Genomic DNA, 25,331 nt, shown 5'->3' with positions numbered 1-25,331 from the left:
TAGCTACAACATAAATTAACATCAAGAAGACTGTAAATAAAAGAAATACACAAGAAACACTGGGAAGAACATCAGGGTTTTCAGTCATTTCCTTTTTTGGTCTGAAAAATAACCCTTCAACACTGACAGTCTGCTTTATTTTGTTCATACACTGGGCTGACCTCATGCATTGCGTAAGAGACTCCTTTCTAAATTTAAAGAATAGAAGCTTTGTGCATTTCATATTAAAAAAGAGACAAAAAAACACAGCCTGAATAAGATTAAGGGAACAGTTAGAATTAACATATAGTCACTGGGACGTTCTTACAGTGTATATACAATAAATATTATGTGGATATATTCCATGCTAGTTGCTGTTGGAAAGGTACAATATTTAAACACTTGGGCAAAGCCACAATTACCAATTGCCCTTTAATGTCCCCTGCCCCTCACCATGTGTCTGCTATATAATAAAATCTGCCATGCAAGAGACCCAAGTGGGAGGGGCCAAAGCACACATTGGTGAAGAACGAGGGGGCGGAGTGTCAGCGCATTCTTGACTGATTTTACTTCCTCTGTTCTTTTATCAGTCTGAGGCATTTTATAATGTCTACAAGGTAAATAATATTCTCCTAAAGCTCTTGAAAGGTTATTTATGTTTTATTAAATAATGAAAAAGACTATGAAATGCACAAATGTATAATTGAAGTCAGTTATTTTGTTTCAGAGATGTTATATCCAGATAGAAGAGAATGGAAATTGTAATAATAAAAGCAACAAAAACGATTTAAAAAGTAAGTGAAACAAAGAATTCCTGATGCATTGAGATGTATTACAAAAACAATACAAAACCTGACATAATATAATATAATATAATATAATATAATATAATATAATATAATATAATATAATATAATATAATATAATATAATACTAGGGGGCTCCGCCCCCTGCTTGCTTCACTCGCCAACCCCTGGTGTTGGGAATGACAAAGAGCGTGATGTATGAATGAGATATAGAATAGTGTGAAGGTGTAGATGATGCAAATAGAAAGCAAACAATAAAGTGTGTGGCACAGTGTAAAGGTTTATTGGAAAATTTCTTTGTACACGCCGTTTAAGTGTAAAAGGTAATTCCAGGTCAGAACTTGTAAGGTCAATGAAGATGGTCATTGTCGTGATCAGAGTCAAATTTTTCAGAGCTTAGAAAGAGTTGTGTCTCTCCAGGAAGTAATGAAATGACTTGGGTATTTATGTTTTCCACATTAATATTTTTTGGACATAATATAGTGCGTTGTGTTAAAAGGGGCATTTGGTCTAATGAGATTGCTGTTCCAAATCTGTCTGTAACTTAGTTGGCGCAGATAAAGGCTTGAGGAATTGTAATAATATCTGGGTGAAGTCTATCTGTATCGGTGAGTGTACCATCTCCCAGTTGTAATAACCAATTGTTATGATCTGGATCTGGACATTGCATGTTTTGTACTAACTGTATCTTTTGAAAGCAATGCCAATTGTCTGCGTATTTTAAGGTGCACTGAACAATAACTGAGCGCATGGAATGTGGAACAATAGCTAAGCACTGTCTAAAATCTCCTCCTAATAAAAGTACCTTTCCTCCAAAGGGAATATTATTATTCATAAACGTTTGTAGAAGTTTATGAATGGTGTTGAGTAAGTGAGTGGATGCCATTGTACATTCATCAATAATTAACAGTTTTGCAAGACGGATGTCATGTGCAGTGCCACTGTTAATGTTCATAGTGGATACCGATTTGTAGGATCTAATGCAGTTCATAAAGATTTCACGTTCAGGTACATCGTTAGTTGGAAGCTTCTGTAGATATTCAGGATATGAATGTAAATAAGGCAGTGTAATTTGACCGTTTTGATAACAACGTGTAAATTCATTACTTGTATTGCCAGTTGTTTCTTCAGGGAAGTTAAGTGAATGACAATGATTGCAAATGACATTCATTAATCCCAATGAATTTTCCTGAATAGTGGACTCATTATTGAACGCGTTGTCAGCTAACTGGCACGAGCGTTTAGTAGGTGTCTGTTGTTGATGTTTGTGACGTGTATCTTTTGCTTGTGCCGTTTGAGATGCGCGTCGTTGTATGTCCATTATTTGGGACGTGTTGTTTTGGAGGTGTAATCGATTTGTCTGTGCTGTGTGAGAAGCCCGTTGTAGTTTACGGCGTGCATTGTTTGTATTGAGCCTTGCCCGTTTTTGTATGTCGGTCAGTTGAGCTTTCTCTTTTTGGAGCCTTGCATGCTTGTTTTCCGGCAGTCCAGATGCGCGGTGTAGACGTCTGCATTTATTTATTTTGTCCCTTTGCTGCCGTTTCTGTATGTCTGAGACGGGAGGTGTTTCGTTTTGAACCCGTGCCTGTTTCGATGCAGTACTGTGAGACGCGCGCTGCATGCGTCCACGTTCAGTGTGTCTGTCCATTTGGGTTTGTTTCTGTAACTGTGTTAGTTGAGCTTTGCGTTTTTGGAGCCGAGACATTTTTTCTTCCAGAGTTTCAGAAGCGCGTTGGAGCCGACGTGTATTGTTTTTTTTCATGCGGGTTCGTGTGTTTGGTCCCGTTACTCGAGCCGTATCGTTTTGTACCCGTGATCGTGAATTCATGAATTTTTTGTTCTTCAGCGTTAGAAATATGGATAAGTAATAAGGAGGATCGCACTCACTGTTAATATGAAGCCTTTTCTGCGGTTGAACAGTTAATAGTGCCTCATTGTAATGAGATCCACCTATGCTGCATAGTGTGAATTGTGTTTGGTCCCGTTATCCAAGCCGTATCGTTTTGTACCCGTGATCGTGAATTTATGACTTGTTTGTTCTTGAGCGTGATAAATATGGATAAGTAATAAGGAGGATCGCACTCACTGTTAATATGGAGCCTTTTCTGCAGTTGAACGGTTAATAGTGCCTTATTGTAATGAGATCCACCTATGCTGCATAGTGTGAACGTGTTGAGATGACGTATGTTTAATACGGACGGTTCATTTAGAAATGGGGCTTTGTGTGTCATTTGTTATTTATGTTACTGTGGTCGAGGGTCTGAATCGTCGTTTTTGTGTACGTTTCGTGTGCTATGGCCGTAGTCTGTCCCGTTTCGTGTCCAATGGGCTTTGTGTGGTGCTCGCGGCTCCTTCTTTTTTTTTTGTGTGCTAGGGGCTTGTTGAATCCTCCTCTTTGTGTGTCCCGTTTCGTGTGCAACGGCGTCTGACTCCTTTTTTCTGTGGTCTGACTCCTTTTTTGTGTGCGCGATGCCTCATTACTTATTTTACGTTGCATTCCATCCGGTTCCCTTTGCTTGGGGAGATTTGTGGGGTGCCTGCGCAGTACGTCTTTTGCGGCCACGGCCCATTGCCGGATGTCCCTGCGTCCATCCGGTTTAGCATTCTCGGTTAGTAATGTGGATAATATAATTCACTAAGCTGCCGACAAGTAGCCACCCATGGAAAGCACGCAAGACAGCCACGCCCACCAACTCTAAGACCATTGGTTACGACGACAACTCGCAGAGCCACGCCCACCAACTCGGACGCAACAACTCACAGAGCAGAGCGTCATTCGCGTTCGTCTCTGGTACACTCCAGATGCACCTCTGAAGAAGTATGTTTGTCGCGGGTGTGAATCGCTGTATGCGGCGTGTAGAACAGTTTGCGAGGGATATCCCATGGTCTTACAGTTGGTGGGCGAGTCTCTGTTAGTTGCTCTTGCGAGGTTCAGTCTCTCCCTGTGCATTTCCTGTGCGACACACACACACAGAGACAACACGAGAGAGAGATCTGCACACACACACAGGCTGCGCCAGAGAGAGGCAGAGGTACACATACAGGCAACGCGAGAGAGAGACAGACGCACACACACAGGCAGTGCCAGAGAGAGAGCCATGCGCACACACACAGGCAGCGCCAGAGAGAGACAGATGCACACACACACAGAGGCAGCGAGAGAGAGAGCCGCGCATGCACACAGGCAGCGCCAGAAAGAGAGCCGCGCACACACACAGGCAGCGCCAGAGAGAGAGCTGCGCACACACACAGGCAGCGCGAAAGAGAGACAGAGGCACAGCCACACACACAGGCAGTGAGAGGGAGAGAGAGAGAGGGCTGGACTCATAAGGTAGGAAGGCAGTTAAAGAATGCACTGGGCTTGATTTTGTTTTCACTTCTGTTTACAGCGATCGGTTCGAAGTGTGCATTTTTGAAATGTTACTTTTCTTGGTGGTTTATTAGATTACAGATTTTTTTAAATGTTCATTTTTTGTTGCTATAGCGCAAACTATTGCAGTGTTAGTTTTCTCTGTTGTTCAAGGTTTTCTCAGTGTTATTCAATGTTTTTACATTTAGTTTACTATTACGCTGTGCATTCTATGGTTTAATTAACTATATTTGTGCTTAAAAACTTACAAAAGTATATATTTACATACAGTACATACATACATATGGTCTGGAATGGATTAAGTGTATTTACATACAATCCTATGGGAGAAATTGCTTCGGTTCCACTGCATTGCTTCGGTTCCACTGCATTCTTTTCGGTTATGACGCATGACCGCGTCCACCATTGCAAACTGTTTTACACGCCATGGTCTTAGAGTTGGTGGGCGGGTCTCTGTTAGTTGCTCTTGCGAGCGGGCACATGACCAAGCAGTGTGTATGCTTCAAGAGCAAGGGTGGACGTGACAGCACCATCTAAGAAGAATCATATTTGTCGCGGATGTGAATCGCTGTATGCAGCATGTAAAACAGTTTGCGAGGGGTATCCCATGGTCTTAGCAGTGTCTATGCTTCGATGTGAATCGCTGTATGCAGCGTGTAAACGCTGTATTGTATGTTGCCCTCTCCAGAGTAACATCTTTTCATTCACCTACAGTCGTATCCTCAAAACCAACCCCATTTGGACAACTGTGTCTTTCAGGAAGTGTTCACCCATCAATACATAATTATGCGGCTTTATGCTGCGCCACGGGTTGGCTAGTATAATATAATATAATATAATGAAAGTGTTACAGTTTAACTGTACCTGAGCACATTTTGAAATTGAATGTTTGTTTTTTTTGTTTATGTGATCTTTACTTGTTTGTCTTTTTTTCTGATGATGAATGGTGTGTTCCTATGAGACTGATGTGGTAACTCTGTATATCCTCGCAGACTGACATGTGCTCTCATTGATGCATTTTCTTATTAAGTCCCCAGTTCAAATCCTGTTCCCTATCATTGTCTGTGTTGAGTTTACTTTTTCTCCCCATGACTGTGTGGGATTTCCCATCAGATAGTTTAATTTTCCTCCCACATCCCCAAAGACTTGCACATCAGGTTGTGTGTCCCATGTGTGTGGGCTTTGAAATGGACTGGTGGCACCATTCCGGTCTGATTCAATCTTTGCACCTAATGCTAATGAGATAAGCACTGGTCCCTGTGATCTAGAATTGGATTAAGCAGGTTGGATAATATTTTTTTATAATATTAGAGCATATGACAAATTTTAACTTACATCTTCACAATAGAAAGATCTGACAAAAAAGCGAAAAAAAATATTTTGTCCATTTTCTCTTACTTGTGGAGAGAGTAGAAGCAGGTCTCCCAGTTAGGTGGCTGATTATTATTGATGGGGTGAAGAGGCATTTCACTTGAGGATTTGAATCAGGATTTGTTATTTTTGTCTTGACTTTCCGATGCCATTGAGTTTTTTGTTTTGACTCAATTTGATCTTTCACTACAGTTTTGCTTAACAGTTAACATGTTACATGTTCAAATATAAATTTTTAGTCTAGTGCCACTGAGGTGATGCTGTACATTGGCTTTCAGCATAACATTTTCTGCCTGTTCTTATGTCTGATGTTCATAGTTGTCAACAATGATGAAGCTCTTACAGTACAAATTATACTCCTCTTTCATCTTATCAATAATCATGATTAATAACAGACTTGGTGATGTAACTCCTGTCCACTCAATATGATTAAATGTTCCTTTTTTCCCTCTATAGGCTCTGGACAAACAGCTTTTTCTCTGCGCTTCAGGCTCCTTATTGTCCTATTAGTTGTAATGCTTGGCTTAGCAGGATTTGTGGTTTATGTGGTTCTACGCAGTAAGTATAAAGATTTTATCCTCTTATGATCATTACTTACTGTTCGAATAGCCCTTTAAATTTCCTTCTGTTATTTCACAGATTATGCAAGTTTTCCTCTAACTACTGTTAATTGGGAGAAGACTGTGTGTCTAAGTGACCCTTAGAACTGTGTTGTGTGTAGATAAGTGCTCCTGATAACGTCATTCATGACAAAAGGGTCTAACAGAAATAAACAGGCAAAAAAGTCTACAAATATCCATTGTAATGGTGTTGACAATTCTAACTGGCAGGAGCAGCAGCCACAACAAGTGCATCCCAGCTGGCAGAAGTACACAGGGTTTGGACCATCATGCACTTCACCTGACTGCCAAAGGTGTTGCCAGTGCAGAGCTAAAAAATAAAATACACTCTCGCTTCACAGTCACAATTGGACATCCACAGTGACTGAGCAAGAGGTCTTTTTAAGATAGCCAGCTAAAACTCCATTGAAAGTGAGCTACTACCAGTTTGATCACCTTGTGCTGGCATACCATTTCAATACAACATCAGTCTTATGGCTTTTAAATTAATCTAAGCAAATCTTTTATGAAATAAAGATAATGGGGCTCATTCCTAGAACCTGGCTTGGAAGTGCTGTTTGCAGGTTACTGTCTGATCCCCAGAAGTAAGCAATGTAACCAATATGGAGTTGCAAAGCATTTTATGATCCCGTATGTCCAAACAGTCAGTTAAAGGTGACAAAAGCCAGACATGCACTTCATAACATGTCTGCACCAAAGAAGTAGGCCTCAATACCAGGCTCTAAAATCAAGGGGCAATCTTACAACCTGCATAGGGCCAAAAGGCTTAAAAGATTAACAATAACTTTAAAGGGGAGAGGAAAAAATAATCTCTGAATGAGGAAAACAAATATTTGTATTATATTAGGGATACACACAGCGCACCCAATGATTATTATGAAATACCAGAAAATAACAAGGAGATTATAGCAAAAGCCTGAGAAGGAAGACAGGACAGAACCAAAGTCAAAACCATAAATTTCAAGTGACAAAGCAAATACAAAAGTCAAAGATGAAAAGAAGGCCAAAGCCAAAAAAAATATCCTGACACAGGGCCTAATTGTACTTCAGGCCCACTGAAGTTGTGAATTGTACATCTGACCAACATGGTATGTCATTATTCAGTGCACTTAAACAATCATAAATGGCTCTGCATGGGTTTGCAGTTTGGAAACCTAAGGATTTAGAGATGATGTTGTTCTCTTGGCCTTGTCATACTGTGATCTCTGGTGTTCATTGGGTGCAGTTGGGATGAGATTTAGCAACTCCAAATCAGAGATCATAGTGCTTAACAAAAATAAGTGATCTGTTTCTTTCAGGAGAGATGCAAATAGTTGCCGCAAATACGCAAGTTCAATTGCTTTGGTTTATGGGTGAAGCTAGAGGAGACCATGACAGCGACCAATGAATCAATGCAGCAGCATCAGCTTTGTGGATTTCATAGCTAATCATTATGGTGAGGAAGGAGCTGAACCTACAAACTAAGCTTTGATTTCCTAGTCAGTCTACATTCTAAATCTCTACTTGTGCTCAAAGTCTCTGGTCAGTACCTTCATTAATTAGACCAGGCATTCAAGTGTTTGAGATAACATACCTCCTAATGATTGGATTAGAATATGTTGGCAATGCCTGTGCTTGGATGGGAGATCATTTAGTAAAAGCTTGGCTTGCTGGTTGAAGAGGTGTTGGCGATGCCAGCTGGGGGTGCTTACCCTGCGAGTCTGAATGTGGATCCCAATGCCCAAGTGCAATGATGGGGAGAATGTGCTGTAAAAATGGTGCTATCCTTTACATAAGATGTAAAATCAAGGTCCTGACTCTCTGTGGTCATAAAAGATCCCTGGGCATCCTTTGTAAAGAGTAGGGTGTATCTTGATGTCCAGGCTAAATTGCCCTAAATGGCCTATTCATTCTGGTTCACTAATCATCCCCTGTCTCTGATTGGCTAATTATGTCTCACCACTTCACCACCTATCAACTAATGTGTTGTGAGCATACTGGCTCAAAAATGGCTGCCGTCAGATCATCCAGGTGGATGCTACACATTAGTGGTGGTTGAAGTGGCTCCCCACTCACTATGTAAAGCACTTTGAATAGTGAGAAAAGTGCTATATAAATGTAAAAATTATTATTATTATTATTAACACTCTGTACCCAAGAAAGACAAAGCAAAAACAGGATTTTAGGAATTTTTGCAAATGAGATGTTTCTGTACCTTGCTTGGATTCAGCTCTGGTCAATTCAGCTGATTGCGCTCCTGCCTGTAGAAGGTCCTACAATTAATATTATGCATCAGAGAAAAAAAAACAAGCCATAAGGTCAAAGGAATTTCCCACAAAGTATAGAGAGAGGACTGTATTGAGGCACAGATCTGAGGAAGGCTACAAGAAATATTCTGCCACATTGAAGATTCCGAGAGCTCAGTGGCTTCCACAATTCTTAAATAGAAGAACTACAACTCTTCCTAGAGCTGGACACCCTGCCAAAATGAGCAATTGTGGGAGAAGAGCCTCTGTAAGAGAGGTAACCAAGAACATGATAGTCGCCCTGGCTAAGCGTCACGTCTAAAGAAAATCAAGCACTGCTCATCATCTGCCCAATTCCATTCCAATGGTGAAGTATAGTGATGGCAGCATCATGCTATGGGGTTGTTTTTTGGCAGCAGTGACTGGAAGACTAGTTAGGATCAAAGAAAAGCTGAACGAAGTAAAGTTCAGAGATATCCTTAATGAAAACCTGCTACAGCGCTCTCTGGACCACAGACTGGGTGAAAGATTTACCTTCCAATGGGACAAGGAACCTAAGCACAAAGCAAAGACAATACAAGTGTGGTTAAGGGACAACTCTGTAAATGTTCTTGGGTCACTCAGCAAAAGCCCAAACTTCAAATCAATTAATCATCTCTGGAGGGACCTTAAAATAGCTTTCTGCCGATAGTCTCCACCTAACATTACAGAGTTTCAGAAGCTTAGGGTTAGAAAATCCTCAGATCTGGGTATGAGAAGCTTGTAGCAACAGACCCAAGAAGGGGGCTTCAGCTACTGTAAGTATACAGTTAAGGTCTGAATATTTGTGTCAAAGTGATATTTTTTATTTAATTATTAATATATTTGTAAAAATTTCAAAAATCTTTTTTATTATTTTGCCATTCTGGGATACTCCAAGTAGAAATACCCAAAGATGCATTGAACTGTTTTAGTGCAAAGTTTTCTGATTTGTTTGGACCTGTTTTAAAATTTAACTGAATCTTTTCATTTTAATTTCTTCCCTGCATGCACACAATCCTCAGTACTAGATCACAATTATTTTAGCTCCACTTCACACTGTGATGTCCACCACGGTGTCTGAATTCCACATCTATAAAGAGCAAGTAAGTTTACTGACTGAAGGTGTGCTATTTTTAATTTTAGACAACAAGAGTGATGGTGGTGGAAATCAAGAAATCCCATTGAACCTTCAAGGTACAGTTATTCTGATTAATAATTAACACATATACATTTATTGCCCGCTTTTTAAAATTTTCTTCTGTGCTTTGATCAAAAAATTTTATAAGAAATAAAAATCTAAAAGTAACCGAGTCTGAGCTGATTGAATCTGAACCACAAAGATAAAAACAGATTACAGATGACTACAGCCAGCAGGCAGGGGTGCCACATATCATATCATTAATCAAGTCAACTCCCACCTCATTCTGAAAATCTAAATCTGATATTGATTACTAAATTAAACACTTAATAAAAACTGTTTTAAAATCTGGCACACTGTTCTGAAAAGAAAGGCCTTGTCACTTGAACGAATAAGTAGCTGACCAGCGTGGGATATCATTGTACTGAAATATTTTAAATTGTTTTCATGAAAAATCCCTCTGTTATCCAAAACCAGTTACATTATATTTAACTTGATAGACAATCGTGCTAATCAATTCTCAGTGAATTTATTCTTTAAGGATGTTAAAGTTTAATAAACTTATTGTAAATATTGCAAATTTCTCATAGAAAACACTACTGTAGACACATAAATATAATTTTCTGAGCTCTGATAAGAACAGACAGTTTCATGTTAAAATTGTATAACTGAGATAGTCATAGAATATTCATGATATGTGTAAAATATAATATAAACACAATTCTCATCCGAAGCTATAAAAAAAATGCAGAAAAGCAAAACTAATCATCCGTATAATAAAGACACTATGTATAAACTGGAGTCCTGTACTCTGTTTACTGCTGAATGTCTGCCTTTAGCTTGTAGCTCTGGGAGTTATCAAAAACAAATGGTAATTATTATACTGAAATATACTCAAAAGAGTCAATTACATCCTCTCAAGCTAAGTGGACAACTTCACAGAACTATGCTAGCTACAGTAATGGCAGTCCTAGATTTCCTTACACACTTAGATGGAACTCTGAATCTGTTAATAAAGTTAAACAATTAAGAGGGAGAGCACAGGCTGGGATGAGACAAGCATGCCACTGTCAGATGACCCATCCATCCCAGACTACTCTGATATCTAACCAATCGCACATGAACTTCAGGACGAGTGAGCAGAGCAATGACAGGCAGCTGTGTACTGTGTTGTTTATTATTGGATGAGTAGAGGAGTAGAGTATAATAGGAGTAGAGAAAATGTGGAAAGTACTGAAGCCTGTTCCCATAAGAAGGTCATTCACATGAAATAAATCCCCCTTATTTAAGAAAGTCCCCTGTTATATTTTTGTCATTTTATATTAACCCCTATTTTTTCCTTCCAATGGACTAATCGCTCCACCCCTCCTAACTTTTTTCCCCTCCTAATTTAGCAACCACTTTATTAAGTTTGCATACAGATGAAGAGCAACCTTTTAATGGTAAGAATAACTTCCTCATCTCTCAACATACTGTAACATGAAGCAACTGTCAAAAAGAGAAAAATACAATATAAGGCCACTAGGTGGTAGTAAAGCTACAAATGTATAACCAACTTAACATACAGGAAGTAACACAAAACTCCCACCATTGCTGATGAATTGGCTGTGATTTGTTACTGACACAGTTATTCACTGGAGAGATTAACAGATTCATCTGATCTGCATACCACACTTTCTTCCTGCTCTTCTCCACTGCAGTTTCACATTTTTTCATGTCCGCGTCATACCATCTGTATCCGACTCCATCTTACCTCCCAGGTTTTATCCAGTTACTGATTTCTGATAATATCCTTTTTAGTCAGCTCTGGGCAGCAGCGCTCAGGGTCTCTGACTGTTTTGGGGTGTGAAAGAGTCCAGGAAAGGCACTTTAACCTCTAAAGTTTTTTTATATTGGTGGGAAAGTGAGTCCTGGAAATGCCTAAATTATTAGCCTTGATTTACATGTACCACCCATGACATCCACTCGTTACTGACATTTGAAGCATTCAAATCAAATCAAACAATATGGCCAAGGCTGACAACCTCAGTTTCAAAACAGAGCAAACACGAATTCCTTTACAGGGGTCAAGGGGGGTTGCTGCACCAGACACTTCCCCAAAAAGAGCTGCACAAATCAAACAAAGCAACAGAGGTTGGTGATCCCAGTTTCAATATACCTCACCATGGTCCAGAGAGATGCCTGTTTCTTTCAGCTGTCTCACTGTTTCCCCTGAAAGGGCTGCACAAATCAATAAGAGTAATACAGGCTGCCACCCTCAGTTTCTAAACCTTAGCAGGGGTTATAAGTCAGGTACTTCATTATCTCTGAAATGGCAGCTCAATTCAATCAGAATGAGCACAGCTTTCACCAGGACCAAATAAAAGACACACTCCATCATGGTCATTCGCTACCTTTAAAAGAGCTAAACAAATTACAAATCACCAAACAAGCACACTGACGCAAATTATATCAATAAAAAAGGCAAATTTCACTGAGGAAATACTCAAACTACAATTTAATCATTACTTATGTTCATTTGCAGAGAGACCAGGCATTAATACTAGAAGTCAAAAAAAGTCAGCAAAAGCAGGAGAGAAATATCTGGGTAATTTAAAGACTCCATTCTTCTTTATCCAATTCAAGGCATTCCTTAAAAAGATGCACTATAATGAAGAAGGCTTGCATGTTTATTTCATAACTGGCTCTGTGCTTTCCTCCTTAGACAGCATGTTGTTTTCAGTGTATCTTCATAATTCACCTTTTCATAACAGTGTTTCATGTTAAAAATCTCCATCATTGTTCCATTTTCAAAGGCACTATATTTTCTGATCCCATCCCTCTTGGCAGCTGAATAAACGTCTGCAGCAAACCAATAGGCGTTTGGGAAATTATCCTTGGTTTCACTCTTCTGTCAACCTGATGTTACTTTAAGCTAATTAGGAGGTACAAGTTAAATATAAAGTCCCGAAAGCCTCCATTTCACATTTCCTTACAGGCATATACACAGTGGTTAGCTTATTTGAGCTTAAGCATAGCAGGTAACACTTCTTCCTAACATTTGCTGTACATTTGCCTATTTTCCCCAGTTTCCCATGTATTAGTATGTCTATTTACATCCCAGAATGTAATGCTGTGTTAGAATACTTTTTATTCCCTTCAGTTTATTTAGCCGACAGTTCGACAGAAGAACAAATATAACTGACTCCTTTCCTAAAGTCATCTTAAACTTTGTGACAGTGCCTTCTGAATCTTTTACATTACTCGTGAGCCCCTTGAATACGTGTCTTCATTCACTTGCCTCTGCACCCCCCATCCCCATTGTTGAGCTAAAACACCTTCTTGTCAGCACTTCTTGATCTCTGCCTGCATTTAACTTTCTCCATACTTTTTTGCTATACTCTTCGTTAAAAGCCCACAATTACAAGCAATACTAGTTTTCCCTTTTAAGCCCTCTACTATTGCAATAGTTATGGTCACATAATTTATTCACTTAAAAGCTACATTTAAAATACATAGAAAAAATACAAATAAAATATTATGAGGCTTATTTAATAGACTCCAAAAACTCCAATTTTTAAACACCATTACCCCAACTATCCCAGATTCATTAGTTTGTTTATTCATTTGATCATCCCGCATTCTTTGGTGAATTTTAATTTTAGAAAGATTTTTGAGATAACAACTGTCACAATAAAACAATAAATGAAGTGGAAGCCTGCATGTTACTGACCAAGATAAATATAGTCTAGCAAATGGATAAATGGACAACGTAGTTGACAGTTGAAGTGCAAACTGATGACCACGTTGACATACTGATATTCATTGTCACATTTATTTGATTGATAAGTTTGTAAAAATTAAACTACTGTTTATATACTTGGGGGCAAACACCCCTATAAATGCAGCAGCAGTGGGTGGTGAGAAGATATTCCCAATGTGTCATAGCCTCCACCAGCCAGCAGGAGATGTACTGGAGTAGGGAGTGAAATGATGAAGACCAGCTGACGACCCTGCAGCTGACCCAGGGCAACGGCGGAGGTGCGACAGGCAGAACTGCCAAAGCAAGAATAAACATCTAATCTGTCCAATGGTCTTACCCACCAATCCAGTATGCTTCATGCAGTTTTAGTGGCCATAGCTTATTTCATGTATATTTATCAATGAACCTTATTTGGCATACTGGTGTAAATAAACAAAAATCACAGAATATGAGATTATTATATTTCACTCATAAATCAAAAGAAATCAGTTTAATCAGTGACACGATTATATAGTAAATAAATAAGTATAAAAAGATGAAGAAATTGATATAGACTGCAGACAACTTGAAAATACACAATATAAATACTTATATGGAAAGTCATTCTGAATCCTCAAGTTCTTAGCATTGAAGAGAAGACAAAATTCTGAAGTCTTGACAGGCTCAGTGAAGAAACTGAAATGGCAGCCATGTGTGTGAACTGTCAAGTGGCATCTTCACATCTGACTACAACAAAAGAGGAGGAAGAATGGCTGGCTATTACCAGATTTTATATAATACTAGCTTTCCCCTGGGGCGTCACCTGCATAGAAGTGAAACAGGACAGTGAGGAGGGCCCTGCCTGGCTCCCCACTCCTGATGTTACGCCGCCTCCTTCTCCCCTCAGCCTGCAGCCTCTCTCTTGGATTGACATAAATATATCGCTCCTGCAAGCAAACTATGATTCTTAGCACGATGAGAGAGGTCGCAAAATCAACCAGAATATTCAAGCAAACTATAGAAAAAAAGTAGCTCTCTAGTGAAAAGCGGACAGACAGATAGACAGACAGACAGACATTGGATTTTTTATATATAGAGACTAGTTGGGTACTGAAACCTTTGACAGCATTGGTTCAAGACTGTTGAGTCAGCAAAAGTGCATTAAGAAACAAAGAAAGAAAGAGTTAACAACATCCGAGAAGAAAAAAGTGAGGAGTGGAATAAGCAGAGTATGAAATAAATCAGACAAAACCTAGGTTTCAGAAACAAAGGAATAAAATTAATAGGAGAAGAGAAACTGTCAAAATGTGAATTAAAGAGATGCAGATTTCTATGAGAGGATGCAATCGAATGGGATGAGTGTTGATCCATAAAAGAAGGAAAAAGAGTTTTGACAAGACAGGAGGTTTATTTACGACAGAATTTCAGATATATCTGAATATTTCCTTTTTCATTTCTTCCCTCCACAAACACATTCCTCACCATTTATTTCAGCTCTTGATTACACAGTCAACCAGTGGTGTTTGTGAATTCACCAAGCTTGTAAATGGACAGTCTGTTATTGACTGATGCTGTGTGACTTTTGATTTTAGGTAACAAGTCTCTTACACAACATGAAGATACGACTCAGGCTGCCTCACACAACACAAAAGGTGCAGTAATTCTGTGTATTTATTTATAATTGATATAGTTTTTTATTTGTACTAAACATAGGCTCAGTCTCTCAATAACTGTTAATTAAATACAATGAATTTTGGGAATGCTAGCATATTTAATTATTTAGTAAATTATTTACTATCTTCTGTGCCTTGCAGCGCAAGAGTTTAAGAGAAATTAAGTTTAAACCTGACCAAACATAAGTCAATTAAATTTGAGCTGCTCAACACCACACATTACAGACTAAATTTCAATGTGTAAAGCTCTACCTGAAATCAAGGAACTGCTTGCACACATAAGCCAGTCTTCTCCATGTTGACTGTCTTCAACTCAAAATTTCACAATATTTTCACAAACAAGTCATTTTCTGCTCTTTATGTAATAAATATGTCTCGCTTGGTTCATGCCTTTCATTTTTAAGCATGACTCCATCTAATAAAAAGCTAATTCCCGCTGACTTGTGATAAATGTTGGTTGACTGATCATATCATATGATACATGGCCATAGGAGGCGTCACGAGATGAATAAAAACAAGTCATCGTCAGGATGGAGCAAACCTTCCTATAATTACTGAAAATCTGTGAGTGTCCAGCATGACATGAATAAACATTTACACAAATCTAAAGCTTTTACGTTTGACTTATATTTTCCAAAATATTGACTCATTCATACATCAATCTTCTTTATGCAGTTGACTTATCAAGGGATGTTAATCTCAATACTTAAAAAAGTTTCTGAGTTTTGCAAAATGTCATGTCTTTTGAACAAAATCAAACATCCCAGTATTCCTAGCCTTTTAAGTTTCAGCTGCTGCGTTTGTAGCCTTTACTCTTCCTCTTCACTTTCCCGCTCTTCCTTTTTTTAAATTTCCTTCATCTGTTTCAGCACTTATGTTGTTTCACTTAGGACTTGTTTTCTTTTAGCTGAATTGTTTCCAATTTCACATTTTTTGGTCTGGAATGGGCCTTTGTGGAGATGCTGAAGAGCTGTTGGTGTCCAGGAATTATGTGACTAAACATTTAGACAAACTTTTAACAGCTCTGACCTGCTGTATCACAGTACTAGTTTATCTGTTCTTTTGTCAGTCTTTTTATGTAACATTGTCAGAGGTGAAAGTTTAGCGAAGCTAACTTAAGAACCTAAAAAAATCTTTCAGCGTTTTCCATAATTTAACTACTTTGAACAAATTCAAATAAAATTCCAACATCTGTTTTCATTCAAATATCTGTTACTGCACATTGCATTCTTTGGTCTCATTTCAGTCTTCTTCACCACTTTCTTACAATTTGATCTTAATTTCTCATATTGTGTTGCAGCTCTCTTTTTCTTCCCCTTAAATTTGCTTCCTTTTCTCTGAAAATTCTCCAGTTTCCCAGCATGCACTTCTCTCTCTCCATACCTTCCCTCACAATTGATGAATGTCCTGTGATTTCTTAAGTGACAGTCACTCAGTTGGGGTTCAAGTAAGTTAAGATGATCTTCTCACCACACCTTCTGCCTGCTTACCTGCTTTATAGTTTCTCAGTCTAAAGTTGAGGTCACACCAGCTCTCTCTGATTCCATCTAACATTTTATGACTTATCCTGTTACTGATGTCCAATGAACTTTTTTGCTTAGTTTTTGACACTAGCACTGAGGACACCAACTCCTTTACCAAATTAGTTTGGATATATGTTTGGTTTAGCAATTTTTGCTTGTTTTTATTTTAGGAAGGTTTTTATAATGAGTGTTAACATAAAGCATTTAACAAGGGTACAAAGGTGGAGGCCTGAATGATAACCATCAGGGTGAAATGGATAAAAATGGAGAATGGGTGAGAAGACAATTTGCTGAACAAGTTTAAGATCAAAATGACAGTTGTGTGGACAGATTGATATTCCTAATCAGCCATCTACTGTAGCTACCTATGTTATCAAAAGTGCTTAATCCAGCTACATGTCACAGTAGTCATTGTGTGTACACTGCATATTTATAAATACGTCCTATGGGGTTGTGTGCCGGGTGTGTGTCATACTGTTGTAAAATAATGAAACAAATAACAGAAAATATAAAAATAAGTATATTTGCCCACATTTATAAACCAACTAAATTACTAAATTCATTAGGGAGATCAAAACAATTAAAAAGTGGATTCAAATTGTTATGTCCAGTAGGTTAGGGTTAGAGGTTACCTTAAGGTGTCAAAGGCCTGAAAGGCTTTGTTAAGGAGCAAAAATTGCTGCCCTATGCCGATCATTCAAGAATCTTCTTCTCCTCCACAGTCAGTACAGTGTGAGCTCCTGCCTACTTTAACTAACTCCTAATTAGAATAAACACCACAGTGTATAATAAAACAGGAGAAAGGATGGTCTCCTATATTCAGATTTTCTTGCAATATTATTACTGCCTTTGCATCTTTGATAATTGAGGATCACAATATAAACAGTTGGCCATCTTACAACAGACTCGCAGAAAGTTATGGAAGGAGACAGCCTGGTAACTGTAATAGTGGACACTGAGCATCCATTTAAATCTGACAAAACAACTGACATTTCATCATGAAATGAGATTTCTGACAAAAGACAGGAACAACTGATAATGTGCTGAATCACACGACTGAGATACAAGGGATTAGTTGTAATTGCCTTGTGGAATTTGGGAGTTGTGTTTGTGTTGACTTTATCTTCCTATAGTTTAAAAATTAATTTTATTTTAGAAATGTACAGATCTGACATTCAGTCTCTCTCTCTCTCTCTCTCGCTCTGTCTCAGTGCCTCAAAGAACTGAAATCTCACTGACACTGGGCTGACAGAACTGTACAGATGTCACCTAACATTAAAATTGTAATCCCTGACTTTAGTGAAGAGTGAGCACCACACAGAGAACCTGAGTCTGACAACTTTATATTTTTGCAGGCTTTCCAAATGAGAACAGCTTCATGACTCTGGGAAACAACTCTTACTATTTCTCTACTGAGAAGAAAGTGTGGAAGAACAGCAGAGACTTCTGTGCACAGCATCAGACAACCCTCGCAGTGTTTTTGGATAAAGAAGAGCAGGTGAGGAGCAGACATGATGTGTCATTACTGAACTGGTGTGCTAAAATGGGCCTGATGCATTTATGATAAAATGAGACAGACACAAATGTGTAGAGTTAGAAACAAATCTTACTTGTGAAATGTTTTGTGTCCTGCTCACTCTGTCTCACAGTGTGGTAACATTTAACTTTAATAATGCACCATGCATCATTCTTTATGAACAAAAGGAAAGCATAACACAAGAGAAGACAAGCTCACTTAATCATTTTATCCAACAAAAGCATATATTTTATACTACATAAACAACCGTGTAACAGTTTAATCTTTTATTATTAATTAAAACAAGTATATTAGCCTGCATACTGTATTGTCAAACTGTATAAAGTTACATCATCCACCCACACAATGAACAAAAGTTCTCTTAGTCAGCACTGATCTCAAAAAGGCTAAATTATTTGGACATGTCTTCTGAAAACAGTCCCAGATAAAGTGAGGACAGTATTTGAATGTACAAATCCATTTCTTAAGTCCATCTGTCTTATTTTGTGTCACCCACTGCTTAGTAGTGATTGTTTCCATATTTTGTGTATATAATCTCCCATAGCCTTGCAAAACCTTGCTATGTGTATGGAACTCAAACAAATAAAACATCTTCCTACTTTTGGGAATTTCTCATTTTGTCCAGCTATTGGATTATCTGGGCGATGTTCTGCCTCATGATTTGCACCTTCACAAAACAAGCAGGAGTTAGTGCCAGTGCAGTTGGGTATGGCAGGTTTAGTTTTCACCTTTCATTTCAGTACATGGTAATGGCCTTGTTTCTGGGCTGACTGAATCTCAATCTGTGAGCTAACAAATATGCCCATTTGAAGTTCTCATTCCCTGCTTTCAACTTCCCTTTGAAGGAATTTTAAAAGCTGAGGCCCACTCCATTCACCATCTGAACTGTCTGCCGAGGGTAATCAAGTGCCACGCTGTCTGGTATCATCCTCAACAATATTGGGGAAAACCAGGCCCTGCCTTAGGCATAGGCGAAGTAGGCAACCGCCTAGGGCCCCGGCGTCCAGGGGGCCCCAGATCAACTCCTTCGTCTAATTTTCACGGATTTCACAGAGCTTCCAGGGGGGCTCCGCCCCACTCAGGGGGCCCCTGGACACTCCTTTCGCCTAGGGCCCCATAATACCTAAGACCGGGCCTGGGAAAACAGACCACCATAGGTATCACAATGCACCCCTGGGGATTCCACATTCATCCTCTAGCTGTCTTCTGTAATGTCTTATGATCATTAAATAGGTTTAAATTAAACAGTTCTGTTGTATGCATTTACTACAATGTCCTTTCTTCCAAATCTGTTCTGCTGCAGACCAATTGCTGCGTCGTATCCGCTGTCCCTCAATGTGATCCCCAGTATGCCCTTTAGTGCTGTGCCTGTTAAGTGTGATTTCAGGCAGGTGAAATGTGATCATTGTTATGAATCATGTATCATACTGGCTCCAGAATCCTTGACAAAACTTACTTTACCATTAAACGTATCTATTATCAGCTTTGTTATCTTAACAGAGTGCTGATTTGGTGCTTTTTCTGTCTATTCTCTTACTTACATCACTCAGTCATCCACAGTCACTCACTGGTTTGTGGTTATTTCTATCATTCTGTCTCCTCGACTTCTCCACATAGTTACACTGTCTTGATAATCTTCAATGCTTGCTTTCTCCACCTTCAGATCAGCTATCACAGTCTCCTCTGTGATTTCTTTATTAGTTCTACTAAGTTATTCTTCCTTGGTTGACTGAATTGATGACATTTCTCTAAGTGACTCACAATCTAAAGTCCTCCTCTTCTTTTCTTCTCCCAGAGGGTGGGTCACAATCTTCCTCATGGACGTTCATACAATCCCTTGCTTTCTCCTCATTTGATCAAGTCATGTGTCTATTTCTGTTTGCTCCCCAGTTCTACATCTGCTTTGTGAATTCCTGGATTTCAGCACCAAAAACATTTGTAGCACAATGAAACTTCAGTAAAGCACTGTGTGTTGTTCTTATCAAATAAAAGTTTTCACTTGTAATTTAGAGTAAGACAACAATAAACAAGTTCACTTAATCACATTGTTATACAAGCCATGAAATAATTACCATACTACTGTTCTGTTTTTCTTATGAATTCCATGAAATGCAGTTCCTGCTCCATTTCACACACAAGTGTATATTTCATACAACATTAATAACTGTACAGAATTTTAATCTTTTACTGTTAATTGACACAACTATATTTGTCTGAATCGTATCACATTGTATAAAGTCAGAACACACAGAGCAGCATGTGGTGAGTATCAAGAAAACATCAAATATGAAAAGACATCAGCAGTGCAAACTATCAGACCTGACCAGCAGTGTGTGGTCCCCATCAAGGTGGTCTACAGAAGTCCATTTAGTGAGTAACATTTCATCTACAATGGCAGGCTGTGCACACAGAAGCTCATAAAGCACATCAGTGTTTGGATTTCTTTCACATCAGTTCATCACAGGCCACACAGCGCACTACGATTTTTATTTTTTTAAATAATGCTTGATTGGGAATGTCACTTATGAATTACCCAATAGAGCAATCTGTGTCTAAATAAGTAAACAAAGTGAGACGATGAGTGTTATTTATGTGGTCTTACAATTTAGCGATTCTGAGATTCATGCAGCACAGGAACTATTAATAAAAGTACAGTTTGTCACAGTGTCTCAGCTTGTCACTCCAGTGTCACAAATGTCATCGCCAGTCACTACTCTTCACACCCAACACAATGACAGTGGGGTGTTCACTGTCAGCTGTTCAGTCCATTATGATGTGATGTCACTCTTTCTCCTGCAGAACAAAGTTACACAACACATCAAGAGTCTGGCAGTGCAGGGTGCCTACTGGATTGGACTGAAGAAAAATGAGTCAGGCTGGCACTGGGTGGATGGGACCCTGTTGGACTCACAGAGGTGGTCTTCTTATTCTCAGCCTGTTTATCAGACAGACCTGTTGTATCATCTCTCAGGTGTCTCATGCTTACTCTTTTCTCTCTTCACAGATTCCCTTTGGACAACAGTAACTCAGCTGAATGCTGTGCCATGTTAACAGGTGACGGTCTCAAACCTTCCGTGTGTGCCATGACAATCAAATGGATCTGTGAGAAGAGCACAGGTGGGAGTGGCAAAGGACGAGGGTAGATGTGCTGTAGAGCTCCCCCACTGTCACATTGTCCCCCTCAGTGGTCACATTTACACTTTGCTTGAATACTTGTCTGATGTGACCACCAAGATAAGTTGCATTTACACTTTGGTTCACCAAACCTGAAAGACCCCAAATGAATTAACAAGCCTGACAATGTTTAGGGGGTCTAAATAACTTGACAAGATCATTTGAGGTTAGCTTTTTAGACACATTTATGTGAAATGCTTGTTTGTCAATTTAATGGAGGATTCTTCATGGAGTTTGCTAGAACCAGTCCATCGCTAAAGTGTCTGTGTGATTGGCTTTTTTGAAGACTTTTCTTTTTTGAACATTTATTTTTTAAGGTTTGTGTGTTCTCCTGTTGCTCACTAACATACCCAGCAGCTGATTCTTGACTAAGCATTGGCATCTTTTAACTTTAAATCTTTCTAAAAGTGTGGCTCAGTGGTTAGTGCGGTTTCCTCATAGTTCCATTAGCCTCAGTTCAAATCCCATCCTGACCAGCTCACTGTTTCTTGTGGAGTTTTTTCTGGCTTACTTTGGCTTCTCTCCCACATCCCATAATCATGGTCACTGTAAACTGGCCCAGCATGACTGAAAATGAGCGTGTGAATAAGTGTTCATCACAATGGATTGGTGCTCCATCTATGATAAGGCAGACTCATGTGTGGAATGCTTTGACCTTGAGTCATTTTAACAAAATATTTTTGTTCTGTTTGCTCAGCAAAGCATGCTGAATGGTTTCATAAAGCTGAATGAATTTGTATAAGGGAACGAATAGAACATTCATCTTTCACACCATCATAGATAGATAGATAGATAGATAGATAGATAGATAGATAGATAGATAGATAGATAGATAGATAGATAGATAGATAGATAGATAGATAGATAGATAGATAGATAGATAGATAGATACTTTATTAATCCCAAAGGGAAATTCACATACTCCAGTAGCAGCATACTGATACAAAAAACAATATTGAATTAAAGATTGATAATAATGCAGGAAAAAACAGACAATAACTTTATATAATGTTAACGTTTACCCCCTCCCCCCCCCTAATTCCACCCGGATGGGGTGGGTTTGAGGATACGACTGTGAGTGAATGAAAAGATGGAACTCTGGAGAGAGCAACATACAATTGTCCGTGACTGAAAACTGGTTTTGGCAGATACATGCATATCTTTTTGAAAGTTTGGCCCTGTGCCTTATTAATTGTCATTGCAAAGGCCAATCTAACAGGAAATTGTCTTCATGTAAAAGTAAAAGGCAAATTTGAATCTGATGCGGTCAGGAATATCTGGGTAATAAGGACAGTTTGTGAGGTAGGAGCTGCGATAGTTTTACACTCCAGTACATTGCGGTGAATGCTGATAACAGACAGTCTAGTGCCATTACAGAGACCGTTTGCAGGCAGGAGGTGTCTGAGAAGCATGATGACTGAACCAATTTTAATTTTGAGTTTATGTGATGGCATGCCAGTGGGAGTAAGACTATTAAGAAATTCTTCGGGGAATGAAAGTTGATCTGCAGGATCGTCTGTGACGATGGAGTCCACACTCGTAAAAGTCACCTCATCGGTAGGGAAAAGTTTCAGTACTTGTTAATTAAGGTGTAGCGAGTCTTCATTGGTGACGCTTAATATAGCTTGCGTGCTAAGTTGTTCCAGAGTGACAGTTGAGAAGTCGATGTCACCATACAGTTGTTGAACGGGATCAAAAATAAAAGGAAAACAATGTGAAGGCAATGTCACAGGTGTTCCGTTTTTCCCGTCTCCAACATCGAGAAGCCATTGTATGAAATGTTGTTCTTCAGAAAGAGCTCTCATATTTGTCGTCAGTGTAAGAACATGCATGTGATGCCACAAAGGTTGCTTGTTAATGCAACTGGTGACAGTAAGTGTGTGGGAGCCACGCATAATGACGGGGAGTATTTGTCAGAAATCTCCACCCAATAGTATTGTTTTGCCTCCAAATGGCTGCGTGTCACCCGTGAGGTCACGTAATAACCTGTCAACTGCCTGGAATGCGTATGCATGTGTCATTGGCGCCTTGTCCCATATAATCAATTTGGATTGCAGAAGATGTTGAGCATGTGGCGAGGTAGGTTTGATGTTGCATGTGGAAGTAGTATTCAGCTTCAACGGTATTTTAAAAACGGAATGTGCAGTTCGTCCACCAGGTAATAATTTTGCAGCTATTCCTGTAGATGCTACGGTTGTAGGAATGTCTCCCCTAGCTCTGATGGTATGAATCAGGGTTTTGTCGACAAAGGTTTTCCCTGTTCCTGCAGGACCATCTAAGAAGAAGCATGTTTGTCGGGAATGGGAATCACTATATGCAGTGTGTAAAACAGTATCAACAGCGTGTTTGTGTTCTGTGTTGAGTTTGTCGTAGTGTTCCATAGCGTGTGAGTGTTCAGCCTGAGCGTCGAAGGTGGGAGATGAATGACACAGTGGAGAAATGTCAGTGGGGGGTAGGTGTAATTTGTGCAGGTTGAGGCCATGTGGTTGCAGCATGTCATTAATGTCCGCAAGAGCATACATGCAAGCGGTGCTTGTGGAATATTTTGTGAGAAAGTCCTCAGAAAGGGAGAGTTTATGTGTGTCCCAAAGGCGTGGAACGTTGTGTGGTTCGCCTAAGACACAGATGAAAACGAAAAGTTCTCGAAAGAATCGTGGCATTCGTATCTGGGATGCCTCTGTAAGAGTATCATGCCATATCGTGTTGTCTTTAAGAAGACCTAATTGTTGGCAAGCTTCTTTGAAAGTGTCACATTCAACGCCGTTGACTGTTCGTAAATGGTGGAAACTTGTGACGCCTACGGAACGGGTAAGGAGAAGTCTGAGGTAATAACGTTCGGTGTCGTTAATGGCAACAGCAGGCATTCTACCGATCACTTTTGTGCCTCCTCTGATTCTCTTTTTCCATTTTCCAGAGGATTTTTGGAATGTGTAATGTTGGGGAACATCAGTGTAATGTAACTCCACAGCTTCAGGATCTGTTTTGTTGAGTTCAAACCATGCTAACAGCATAGTGTTTTTGTTGGCTTGTCTTTGTAGCGCTTGTTCCTCGTGACCCTCATGAAAGAAGATGATTTGTTGTTCCGGCAAATGAACTGGTAATCGTGTAATCACGCGAGATTTTTCTGAAAGACTGTACTCGTTCAAACGCCACATAGCCTCAGAAGCACTAACATACCTACCGTCAAGGAAAGTCTGTATTTCATCATGTTGGAAAATACCATCGGCTGGTGCAATGGATACAGAGTCGTGTTTTTTGTTCACGTACTTATATAGATACAGTACTTGATACATTGAATGGACGCGCAAACTTCGTTAATATGTGTATTGAATTTCTGAGAAAGCCAGGGATTGTAAGGAACTATCCAACAGTTGTTGATATTGTATTTGCCAACAATGGCAGTTCTCCCCTGTCTTTGGCGGTATATGGGGTATCCTTGTATGTTTTCTTGAGTCCTTTGGAAGTCCTTTGGGAAATTTTTGGTACATGTGCCGTCTTTCATGCAAGGTGATTTGGCGTTGAGCATTCCACACGGACCATGCACCATGCATTTAGTGACAATTTGGAAAAGTCGAGGGTGTATTTCGGGATTTGGAAGCTCAGAGCAGACATATTTGTCTATATCATCCTTGGTCCTTATTTTGGATTGTGAGTCAAGTGTAAGTAACATATGGCAATGAGACAATCCTCGTTTTTGGAATTCAATGACGAAGATGTAAGCAAGAACATTGCCGAAAATATTCTTTTCCAGAATATCTGTTAGGAAATGTCGCAGTTTGATATGAAAGACGCGAGCAACGATGTCAGGTCTGAGTTCTGTTTGCTCATGATGGAAAATGGCGTTATAGATTTCCGGCCAAGCAGGATTGCAGGTGAAGGTTAGGAATAAGTCAGGCTTTCCGCATTTGCGGACAATTGCCATCGCGTCTTGGTAGTTCTGTTGCATGTACCTTGGACTGCCTTGAAAGGTAGAGGGAAGAATGATCAATTGTCCAGGGCGGAGGTTATGGTGTTGTGCTTTTGCAGTGACAGCATCCATAAGTCCTCTGTATTGCTCTACACGCAAATCTTGTTGATGCGACCATAGGTAATGTAAACGCACGCCTTCTGTTCTGACATATGCATTGACGATGTATTGCTGGAAGAGTTTGCCACTGGAATGCAAGACACTAA

The 25,331-nt window shown here is 39.4% G+C and overlaps 1 protein-coding gene and 1 long non-coding RNA gene across 2 annotated transcripts in view; one reads left to right on the top strand and one right to left on the bottom strand.

The window, feature by feature from the left end:
• The window catches only part of LOC114643317 (macrophage mannose receptor 1-like), a 119,356-nt gene extending 97,890 nt beyond the window's left edge, over window positions 1-21,466 (top strand). The window contains exons 10-14 of the mRNA XM_051927546.1: window positions 9,536-9,586; window positions 14,844-14,903; window positions 17,803-17,945; window positions 20,784-20,899; window positions 20,989-21,466. Coding sequence (XP_051783506.1) covers window positions 9,536-9,586; window positions 14,844-14,903; window positions 17,803-17,945; window positions 20,784-20,899; window positions 20,989-21,127 — 509 coding nt within the window. The 3' untranslated portion in view covers window positions 21,128-21,466. The remainder of the gene's footprint in view (window positions 1-9,535; window positions 9,587-14,843; window positions 14,904-17,802; window positions 17,946-20,783; window positions 20,900-20,988) is intronic.
• The window catches only part of LOC127527783 (uncharacterized), a 497,464-nt gene that overhangs the window by 311,609 nt on the left and 160,524 nt on the right, over window positions 1-25,331 (bottom strand). The gene's annotated exons all lie outside the window — the stretch shown is intronic.

This window comes from Erpetoichthys calabaricus, chromosome 5, assembly GCF_900747795.2.
Source record: "Erpetoichthys calabaricus chromosome 5, fErpCal1.3, whole genome shotgun sequence".
Taxonomy (NCBI): domain Eukaryota; kingdom Metazoa; phylum Chordata; class Cladistia; order Polypteriformes; family Polypteridae; genus Erpetoichthys; species Erpetoichthys calabaricus.
This window is presented reverse-complemented; position numbering and strand designations above follow the sequence as displayed.